The sequence below is a fragment of the Pelodiscus sinensis genome, chromosome 15 (assembly GCF_052426305.1).
Source record: "Pelodiscus sinensis isolate ZL-2025 chromosome 15, ASM5242630v1, whole genome shotgun sequence".
NCBI classification, from domain to species: Eukaryota; Metazoa; Chordata; order Testudines; family Trionychidae; genus Pelodiscus; species Pelodiscus sinensis.
Window position 1 is genome coordinate 36,190,128 of NC_143066.1, and position 11,546 is coordinate 36,201,673.

Sequence of the window (11,546 nt, forward strand, 5' to 3'; positions counted from 1 at the left end):
GGGTTAGTGAAGACACGCTAAATTGAATTCAGTGGGTGCCCCCATCAACTCCTGCCTTGCACAAAGAGTAAAGGAAACTCATGGGAGTGCTTGCTCCCGGTAGCCTCCGGTTGTGTGGACAGCGTGGAAACTCAATTTAAGATACGTCGACTCCAGCTACGTAATTAACGTAGCTGGAGTTGCATATCTTAATTCGACCTTCTGCTGTAGCGTAGACCAGGCCAAAAGGAATAGACATAGGGGGGACAAAAATCCACAAATATTGGAAAGCTGTAAATACTCAGGATGGGGCAGAGCCGTCTAGGGCAGTGCTAGGGGTAATAAGCTAGGCCTAAGGACCAATTAGTCCGCGTGGTAGAAGACATTTCCCAAAAGCGAACCATTGGAGGAACATTTGCAAGGTACCACCGCAGTGGAAACTGGCTGGAAGAAAGAAACCAAACATCGTAACAGATCTAAATTTGTAATGTCTATAGAGCACCTATTCTCATTTGCTTCACTGCCATGTAACCCTCTGCTAGATCAGGGGTCGGCAACCTTTCAAAGAAGAGGAGCCATTTTTTTTTAACCAAAATACGATGAGAACTGCAACACACACACACACACACACACACCAGTGTATGTGTACTAGTAAAAAGACAGCAGCTACACAGCAGCTGACAAACCAATTCTGACCTGTATACACAAAATAGGTGATGGAATAAACTGGTCTCTGGGAGGGAGTTTGGTGCAGGGAATTGGAGTGCAGGAAGGGGTGAGGGGTATGGACTGTAGGAGGGACTTTGGGTGCAGGAGGAGGTGCAGGCTCTGGTTGGGAGGCAGTTACCACAGACAGCTTCCAGACAGCAGCATAGCCATTCTTGGAAGTGGCTGGCTGCTGCTGTCATGTCTCCGAATGCCCCTTTGGTGGAGTGGGGCAGTGGGTTTCGGTGCACTGCCAGTGCTCAAAGGCGCTGCCCCACGGCTCCCAGTGTCCGGGAACCAGCCAATGGAAGCTGTGAGGACAGTGCTGGGGACAGGGCAGCACATAAGCCACTGCCACCCCTCCTGCCAGAGAGGGGCAGAGATGTGTGGGCTGCTTCTGGGAGCAGCACAGGGCCACCGCAAGCAGGCAGCCTGCCTGAGCCCTGCTGCGCCATTGGACTTTTAGTAGCCCGCAGACTGCAGAGGCTCCAGGATCAACCAGTCGATGGTGATCAATGGATTGGTGACCACCGTTTCAGCATGAAAAGAAGCGAATAAAGTAAATTCTTTGTTTTTTAAATGACTTCTCACACAGGGGCAGCCAGAGAGCTGCAGTTTGCCAACCCTCCAACCCCCATGTAAGATGCCAGGGACACGATTTGGCTCATTTCCATGTAGATACTGTAATATCAGATCCCACACAGGAAAGAGACCTCGGGCCTGAGAAATCTGGGATGAGACACTTAGTAGACCTATTTTCTGGCACAGCTATAGACCACCACGTGGGAGTGTACGGTTTGGAGGTAAATTCACTTTCATGGCAGCGGGGGCTGGGAACACCATAAAGGTGATGCTGCCAGTCTCTGGTGCGGAGAGCTGCCAAGTGTTCTCCCTTGCCACCCCCTTGGGATTGCAGCATGTGGCAGAGGGAATGAGAAAGGAGGCGAGCGACAATCCAGGACTGAGTGACCCCAACATCCCTGAGGCAATGGATAGCTCAGTGGTTTGTGCATTGGCCTGCTAAACCCAGGGTTGTGAGTTCAATCCTTGTGGAGGCCAGTTGGGACAGAAATTTGTCAGGGATGGTACTTGGTCCTGCTGTGAGGACAGGGGACTAGACTCAATGAACTTTCAAGGTCCCTTCCAGCTCTAGGAGATAGGCAATCTCCATTTTTGTGGTTGGATGGGGCTGAAAGGGTGAATGAAGAGCTTGTGCTGCAATTTCTTGGGTTGATCCTCTGCCAAAACACACACAACCCTCTCCCCACCACAAACATGGGGGAAAGCCCTCACCTCTGGGTCACTGGTATCAAGCGGCTCCAAGACCATCTTGTTATGGGACGTCCACAGTTCAGCGCTGGGAAGCTCTCCATTGATACTGGGTAAGTGAGCCATGCTGTGGGCGGGGTGGGTTGCTTGGTTGGTATAACGTGGTCTGAAAACAAACGGCACGGGACACTTTGTAGAGCACAACAGCAGAGTTAAAAACAGCCAGCCAGCGGAGGCAAACCTCTGTAGCATTCCTGTTTTGTTTTGAAATAGATTCCTTCCCAGCCTGTGATCCGACATTCCACTTAGCAGCCTGCAGTGAGTCAAGTGCTGACTGTATAATATATAAGCCCCAGGGCCTGTTCCATATCCATGGAAAGAACTGATTTCAATGGGGTTTGACCCAACCTTGTAATGTATCAGAAAAGTAACCTTGATAGTCTGTAGCTGCAAAACCAATAAGGAGTCCAGTGGCACCGCAAAGACTAATAGATTTATTTGGGCATAAGCTTTCAAGGACAAAAACCCACTTCATCAGATGCAGATATTACACTCTGCATTAACTTTATAATGAAAACCCTACAATTCTTAAATGCCATTTAAAATCTAGTCCGGTTTTTTCTAAAGTGTGTCATTTCAGGACTATACCTGCCCCTGCCAATTATTGTGGTTCTACAATCACTTTGTTATTTTAGCTGTTTTTCTTTCCTTATTGCTGTGTGACAGATCCACCCATGCAAGAGGGGAACCCGTCAATCTGATTATGCAGCGGAAATAGCGAAACTGCATTTACCAGCACTCTGTGTGTGGACAAAGTCACAGCAAAGAGGGAAAAACATTATTTTTCCTCCAAACTCATAGTTCTAGAAATGTTAGTTGGTAAACTCATATTTGGACAGAATCATGATTTTTTTTTTAAATTGCTGCTCTACCTAAAGGGACGGTGCTTGAAACATACAAGAGATATTAAATTCAGATCAATGTCTGATAAATGTCTTCAGCGCCCTTATTTACAAGTAGCATCTTGCACCCAGGAGTGGTCCTAGTTAAGACCACATACTCTCTCATATAAGCAAGGCACTGTTCAATACAAATAAAGGTTGCAGAGCAGGTTGAAGTCCCAGAGTATGCTACAGTACACTAGATCCATGCCAAGCTTCATATTTACAGGAAATGTGACAATCAGGTCTGACCAATACTATCCAAAAAGCTACGCATCCACTGATCAAAGTCCATCCACGTGCCTTCTGTGGAGATCAAAAGCTAAGAAGCATAAACTTTCAGAGTCATTAAGGGACAGAACAGCCTCTATCCTAGTCAGAAACAAAAAGCGCTTTTAAACATTAACTCCTCAAGGCTAGCGAACGGCCATATACAGCTAATTAGGCAATCACATTTTATTTACCAGTGCCAAGCAGATTTCCAAAGGGACTTTAGCTGTTTGTTTGCCTGGCTTGGCAAAAGGCAGCTGGTTAGACCTTGCAATTCTACATTTATTTTCATCCCCCATGGATTTGCTGTCTCTTGGTAGCACTGTAAATTCTGCACCTCAGAAAAGTGGAATTGCAAAAATGGAGTCAGAGAGAATCAAATGTTGCTTAGGTTGGAAAAGTAGGATTTGCCATGGCAACCAGCCAGGCTGATAACCCAGCTCCTGCCAGACCAGAGCATCTTCATTCGTTAATAAGTAATAAGCTCTTCTATAGCATTCTTCACTGTATATCCCAAAGCGCTTTACACAAGATGGGGTGGACACATACTGTTCTCACCAAATCATCAATGGGGAAAGCAAGGCAAACTGCCACAAGTCACAAAGAGCAAGCGACAGAAATGGAACCCAGTGTATGGAATCGTGTCCCTCACTTCCAGGCCAAAGCCCCAACCACTGGACCGTGCTGTCCCTTAAATACTTTCACTTTATTCAGCGCTGTACAAGAAATGAAAGATACAGTCCCTGATCAAAGGATCATCTCAGACCCACCTGACAAGAACTGGTGAATCTCACATATGGTAGACACCTTATACTTTAATAGCACTGTGTCATTCACCTTGTGCCCTTTAGCTATGATCTGCCTTCTACATGTTAGGTGGAAACAGCACAACCAGTAAAACAATTACGATGTTCCTACGCATCTGCAATAGGCCTCGGAGAAAAGCCTGCTTTGAACAGGAGCGTGCAGAAACCTTTCCCTCCCACTGCCAAAACCTGAGCTACCTTCAGCTGTTGTGACTTAAGAGAACATTTAGCCTGCACTTGAAACTCCCTTTCCAAGCCCCGTTCTTTAAAACAACCCCTAATCTTTGTGTCCTGCTGCAGAAGAGGGAGGGAATCACTTCCCCTCTCAACAGTGATTTTGCCCCTGCCGCTGTGACAATACTTCCAACTGCAGTTCTGCCACGCCAGCCAGCGAGGTGCTGCTGGGGGCATAAGAGAGCCGGACAGGCACTCTCTGATCCTGGGGAGTCCCGAAATAGAAGACCCTGGCGCCAACTTCCTGTTGCTTCCCCCCAGGCGGCCAATGGAAAAAGCAGAGGCAGCTGCTGCTAAAGCCCAGCCCAGCCCAAATAAAGCCCATACGGCTCAGGTAAAGGGGAGAGAGAGCCAGCGACCCGAGCCCCACGTGCACCTGGCGCCAATGCTGGCGGACGCTGCCCCCAGCACAGATTTACCCGGGTCCCCCTGCAGCTGACCCAGGGATTCCCTAGGACGCCAGCCTAGCCCCGCAGCCCCAGCTCTGGAAGGGACCGAGGGTCCCCGCGCGCCCTGCACTCACCAGGCTCCCCACGCGCCAGAGACGGCGGCAGCTCCGAACACACTGGCGGCTAGAGCCGCCCCAGGCCCCCGCGCTGGAGCGTTCAGACCCTCCCTCCCCGCGCTCCCAGCCAATCGCTCCATCCGGCCCGGCCGCCTCCTCCCCTCGCACGGGCCCAGCTTTCCCCAGAGCAGCACGTGCGTGGTTGCCAGGTGCCCCTGGCCCGGGCCACGTGTTGGGTGGCGATGGGCCCGGTGCCCAGCGGCGGAGAATGAACCCCCCGCGGGGCCCCGTCAGCTCTCAGCATGCGGAGAGCGACCCCAGCAGACAGCGGGGGGTAAATCCGCCCCTGGGAGCGGGCTGGAGAATGGGGAGCCCTGTCCCTCTGGGAGCCTGGCTAGAGTCCAGAGCCCTTTACCAGCCGGGTCCTCACCGTGCATCTCTCCTCGGCCCCACCCTCCAGTAGGCACCTGCCTTAATGCAACTGGGAGCCACTGGGGAGTGTGTTTTACAGTGCCCCCCCCCCATCTGTGCCAATACACAGATGCAAGGAGTCGTGGCTCTAGCAAAAACGGGCTAAGCAATTGCTTAGTCCCCACGCAGCTCAAGGGGTTCCCCCTATTTATTATTAGCATGTGAGGGGATGGGTATTCCTGCTTAGGGCTCTAATGGGCTAGTATTGGCACTCCCACATACAATCGTTGTTCTTTAGTTCAAGCTGCAGTTACACCTGCTTTATAGCTAGTTCAGTCCCCAGTGTGTAAGCCAAGAGGGCAGCCGTCATGCAACATTAACGATGTGATTTTTAATTAATGAATCCTAGAAAAGCGGCTTCTGCCGCTGCCTGTGTGTCATGCATATCATCTCATGCATATCATCTCGCCTGGCAGAGGAGAGGAGAGGTGAGATCGGAGACACGTACTGAAAGCAGTAAGAGCAGGCTCCCTCCTGTTTTCAATAATCATTAAAAAGTCAGGAGGAAAAACTGCCCCTGATGCTGAGAGACAGGAAGCTCAGCACTATTGGGTAGTCTTACCTCTGGTCATGAATAGACACTGATGCTAAGGACACATCTACACTGCAAGTCTATTTCGGGATACCCAAATATCCCAAAATAGCTACCCTGAGTCTTTTGAACACTTCTGCTATTGCAAAATATAGCAGACCCACTATTTCGGCATCCTTGTAAACGGGATAAGGGATGTCTTGATATAGCGTTATTTCAAAATTTGGCGCTGTGTAGACGCAACAAATTTCGAAATAGCTTATTTTGAAAGAGAATCGAAATAAGATACACAATTTGCATAGCACAAATTGCGTATCTTATTTCAAGCTAAGGGTGCAATGTAGATGCACTCTAAGTAGACACTGAAGATCAACCCCCAAATACAATGTGAACCCTCATTCTGGGCTACCCACCTCAGGTGATCTCTGGAGGCATCTGTCCCTTTGTGATCCACTTGGGGAATTCGCTGTGACTCTGATCCCAGTACAAGAGTGAATTGAGCTGCATGTGCCCAGCATTGCAGCTTCCATTCGGGATGAAGCTGGGGCACTTGGCACATTTCCACAGCTGCATCGTTGAGACTTCTTTCATCCTGCTAGCCAAAATGACTGCTTCGGACAGGATACGGGGCAGAGATGCAACGGGTTAAATTCTACTCGCTGTAAATTGAGGAACAAGACATCGGAATAAATGATACCCAATAAATTCCCCAGGAACTCAGGCCATGGAAAGATCAAACAAGCAAACCTGAATCACGCTCAGAGACAGTCACTGTCTCAAAAGCTTTTTGACAGTAAACCCAACGACTGCACTGTAGCTGCCCAGAAGCTGAGAGCAGAGACGCACTGAAAGGCATAAGGCAGTGGTGAGTGCTACCCATATGAATCTAAGTTTAAATTCAGGAATTAAATGGGGGTTGGGAGGCAGTGACAAAAGTGGCTATGACTTCAAAGGGGGATTTGCTTATAAATGGGAGAAAATCTGTCATACTAGATAATAAATTAGTACACTTTGAACTGAAAGATATATCATAAAAGGCACCTTGTTGAAACAGAATCAATTATAAAGCACCAGGTAATGGGATCACTGAAGGCTAGAATAAGGTACCAGTCAGTGCTTGTAAGTCTCGTCCTGCCAGCCTCTCTAGCAAGATGAAGGGCCATTCAGAACATATCAGGGGAGGCGTGGGCAGACATCTGCTGGCAAGAGAGGGTTTCTTTGCTAGCTTGCCCCTGACTGATTAATTTTCTGGGTAGTTTTTTCATGGGTTAGGATCCTGAGTAGGATCCACTGAAATTGGTGGCAAAACATCCACTGATTTCTAGGGGACCCAGACTTCACCCTTGTCTCTTAAAAGCAGTGACAACACCATGTGCCCATCCTCCATTTGGCCGTACTGAAAGGGTAGCTTCTGTGCCCAGTGTCAACACAGAGCCTAAATCTCTAGGGTCTTCAGGACCAGTTCAGTACCATCACCTCCTAACTGGAGCGTTGCCCACCCATAACCCTTACATAGAAATGTGCTGCTTCTTGGAGGGAAATAGCCATATGCAAAAGATTCTTTCTTCCTTTTTACTGTTAGAGGAGAAAAGCGTCCCGATGCGATTCTCCCTGGGAATTGGGAATAGTGCTTTCTAGGCATTTTAGAGTCTTTGCATCAAATGTTTCCTTACATTTGTCTGGATGGATTTCAAAGTTTCCATTTAGAATAGTGGGGCTCTGAGGCACTGCAGTGGCTGTTGAACTTAAGCTTGAACATCTTATTTTAACTGCTATATAAAGTCAGGCACCAGATACAGGGCTCTCTTAGGACCAGAGTCAGCCCTCTGATATTCATACACAACTCTACTCCTAGTTGTGGCACTGTCTTGCTGGGATCTTGGCTAAGGTACTTAAATGCCTTCTGCCTCACTCTTCCTATCAGTCATGTAGGTCTACCTTTGTAAGTGTTGTCGTAAGCCTCAGATGAAAAGCTCTAGAGGAGCACTGTCAGTACTAAGGGTCGGATACTCCCCAGATTCATGGTCTTATGGATTTTTGGGGCACTGTTGTTGGCAAAGATTCTCACCTCAAACTGACTGCTTAGGAACTGCTAGTGATGCAAATAATAGCAGAAGTGTGTTTCTATAGTTTCAGGAGCCCAGATCACAGATGGTGATGGAGAACGTCTCCTCCTCTTCGCTGTTCTCAACCAGCTTCACCACTCAGCCTGAAAACTCCACTGCATCCAATTACTTCTCTGGCCTCCAAAAGAGCATTCATGTCCTTTCCATGGTGGTCTACAGCATTGCATGTCTGCTGGGGGTGACGGGTAATGGTCTTGTCATTTGGATCGCTGGCTTCAAGATGAAGAAAACTGTAAATGCCGTGTGGTTTCTAAACCTGGCTGTTGCTGATTTCATCTTCACTTTTTTCCTGCCCTTCAGCATCACGTACACAGCCCTGGGCTTTCACTGGCCATTTGGGAAGGTCCTGTGCAAACTGAACAGCACTATTGCCTTCCTCAACATGTTTGCTAGCGTCTTCCTCCTAACAGTGATCAGCATAGACCGGTGCATTTCAGTGATCTGTCCTGTGTGGTCTCATAACCACCGGACACCCAAGTTGGCTTCCAACATTGCCCTGGTCACTTGGCTTCTAGCCTTCGCCATCAGCTTTCCATATCTCGTTTTTCGAGACACGGCTACTAATTCAAAAAACGTCACCAGCTGTTACAATAACTTTGCCCTGTCTGACAACTATAAAGCTGAGGCATCCCGTCAGCTGTGGAGAATGAGGCACAAAACTATGATCATAACCAGATTTGTATGTGGGTTTCTCATTCCCTTCACTGTGATCCTCATCTGCTACAGCATCATTGGTGTCAGGATGAAAAGGAACCATCTAGCCAAGTCGACTAAGCCTTTCAGGATTCTTGTTGCAGTCACCGTGTCATTCTTCCTTTGTTATTTCCCATACCATGTCTTCTGCTTGCTAGAAATATCTAAAATCTCTTCCAACCAGGAGCTGAAAATGGCCCTTTACATAGGGATCCCCTTGGTTTCCAGTCTTGCTTTCTTCAATAGCTGTATCAACCCCATCCTCTATGTCTTTATGGGGCAGGACTTCAAGGAGAAGTTCCGACAGTCCATCCTCTCAGCCTTTGAGGGGGCCTTCAGTGAGGACTCTATCTTGACCTCTCTGGCCAGCAAGAGAAAATCCAGAGCCACTTCTGAAGTAGAAGTTCCAGGGCTTTAATCAGTAGCTAATGACCCAAATTTTAGTGGTAAATTACAGGAGACCGAGCTCTGTCCTTTGCCTCACCAATGCAGTTCCAATGGATTTCAATCAGAGTTGTGTTTGTGTCACTGAAAGCAGAAATGATCTCTGGATAGCAAAGAAGCATGGCTTGCTGCAGTCTGGAAGTGCAAAACCTAGGGGGATTTACACACCAAAGAGGTGAAACAGCTGGATGGAGCATGAAAAGCAACTGACAAAGTGGCAACCCACTGCCATGGACACTTTCCACCAGGGGTGGGCAATAATTTTAGAAAGGGGGCCACTTTACAAATTTCTGAAGTTGCCCCAGACTGCCCTGGAAGGGGCAGGGCCAGGATGGTTGACAGGCTGCAGCTGGCCCCCGGAGGCTCTGTTGCTCACCCCTGCCTTACACTCTCCTATTGGTTGCTTTTCCTACTATTTCCCCCTTTTTCATTTTCTTCAGTGTGTAAGTCACACTTATTTTGACACACCTACAGAGCGTGTGCAAGTTACTGTTACAGCGCGAGTTACTGTTTTTGCCACTTCTGCTCATTTTTAACTGGAAACATAAGCACTGAATGTGGTCCAGAGAATTTAATGCCTGCCATGTTATACTCAGTCAGCCTGCACCTGGCCCGTTATTTATAGATAAAGCTTGTCTCTTTTATTGCCCTGCCTTCACTGATTACCTGCAGCAGCATTCCCTTTGAAAAAAATCCAATATATGCTTAGCAAAATATGTTCCACAATATCCATGATTAAAAGATTAAGATACCATTTCAGGTTTCCTTTATCTGCAGTCAAACCTTACCACTATTCCAGTGGTCCCCAACCATTTAAGGTTGCCAGGCACCAGGGGGCATGGCCGTTCGCCCGCCGGGCGCCAGAAGGCGGGGACACTTGCACGCCCAGGGGCGGGGCCCCCCATAGCCGGCGGCCCCCCGCAAGGGCCATGCCCGGGGCCAGCGCCCCTCCCCCAAGCGCCGCGTGCCTGGGGCTGGCACCCCCCCCCCCATGTGCCACACGCCCGGGGCTGGCGCCCCCCCCAAGTGCCACATGTCCAGAGCGCGGGTGGCCAATCTGCGGCGCTCCAGGGACCAGCGCTCACCATGCGCCATGCGCCCGGTGCCGGCTCCAGCACCATGTATGCGCCACGTGCTCAGGGCCAGGCTAGCCCTGAGCACTTGGCGGGCACACACAAATGCCTCCGCGGGCGCCATGGCGCCCGCAGGCACCGTGCTGGGGACCACTATGCTATTCAGTTAATCATTGTTCACCCTCTGCATAAATATTCAGGACTGAATCATAGAATCATAGAATAATAGGACTGGAAGGGACCTCGAGAGGTCATCGAGTCCAGCCCCCCGCCCTCAAGGCAGGACCAAGCTCCGTCTACACCATCCCTGACAGATGTCTATCTAACCTGTTCTTAAATATCTCCAGAGAGGGAGATTCCACCACCTCCCTTGGCAATTTATTCCAATATTTGACCACCCTGACAGTTAGGAATTTTTTCCTAATGTCCAATCTAAACCTCCCCTGCTGCACTTTAAGCCCATTACTCCTTGTCCTGTCCTCAGTAACCAAGAGGAACAAATTTTCTCCTTCCTCGTTGTGACACCCTTTTAGATATTTGAAAACCGCTATCATGTCCCCCCCTTAATCTTCTTTTTTCCAAACTAAACAAGCCCAGTTCATGAAGCCTGGCTTCATAAGTCATGTTCTCTAAACCTTTAATCATTCTTGTCGCTCTTCTCTGTACCCATTCCAATTTCTCCACATCTTTCTTGAAATGTGGCGCCCAGAACTGGACACAGTACTCCAGCTGAGGCCTAACTAGTGCAGAGTAGAGCGGCAGAATGACTTCACGAGTTTTGCTTACAACACACCTGTTGATACAACCTAGACTCATATTTGCTTTTTTTGCAACAGCATCACACTGTTGACTCATATTCAACTTGTGGTCCACTATGACCCCTAGATCCCTTTCCGCCATGCTTCTTCCTAGACAGTCGCTTCCCATCTTGTATGTATGGAACTGATTGTTCCTTCCTAAGTGGAGCACTTTGCATTTCTCTTTATTAAACCTCATCCTGTTTACCTCTGACCATTTCTCTAACTTGCTAAGGTCATTTTGAATTATGTCCCTATCCTCCAAAGAAGTTGCAACCCCACCCAGTTTGGTATCATCTGCAAACTTAATAAGCGTACTCTCTATCCCAATATCTACATCATTGATGAAGATATTGAACAGTACGGATCCCAAAACAGAGCCAACCACTTGCATACTCAATTACTTTGTTGATCCACTGTCAGGTCTCCCAGCACCTGCCTAACTTACTTCAAGCGGGTGTTGCCCCCGAAAGCTCATGATGCTATTTTTGTTAATCTCTAAGGTGCCACGGGACTACTCATTGTTTTTAAAGTTACAGACTAATAGGACTACCCCTCAGACTTCTCCATGGTGACTCATTTGACGAATGTCTTCTATCCAGTGTAGCCTCAGGGGTCACCTTGTGAATTCTGGTGTAACATATCCAAGGCAAAACCCCATTTATATTTACAGCTGTGTAGCCTCATTAATTTCATTTCTG

The 11,546-nt window shown here is 48.5% G+C and overlaps 2 protein-coding genes across 2 annotated transcripts in view; one reads left to right on the forward strand and one right to left on the reverse strand.

The window, feature by feature from the left end:
• SHMT1 (serine hydroxymethyltransferase 1) overlaps positions 1–4,887 on the reverse strand; it is a 17,826-nt gene extending 12,939 nt beyond the window's left edge. The window contains exons 1-2 of the mRNA XM_006126585.5: positions 4,728–4,887; positions 1,978–2,119 (exon numbers count right to left, since the gene is read on the reverse strand). Coding sequence (XP_006126647.3) covers positions 1,978–2,079 — 102 coding nt within the window. The 5' untranslated portion in view covers positions 2,080–2,119; positions 4,728–4,887. The remainder of the gene's footprint in view (positions 1–1,977; positions 2,120–4,727) is intronic.
• A 1,871-nt stretch (positions 4,888–6,758) lies between these two features.
• On the forward strand, positions 6,759–11,122 carry LOC102444841 (chemerin-like receptor 1). Its single transcript, XM_025186369.3, has one exon. The coding sequence runs from the start codon at positions 7,864–7,866 to the stop codon at positions 8,947–8,949; it is 1,086 nt and encodes a 361-aa protein (XP_025042154.1). The 5' UTR covers positions 6,759–7,863; the 3' UTR covers positions 8,950–11,122.
• The last annotated feature ends 424 nt before the right edge of the window (positions 11,123–11,546 follow it).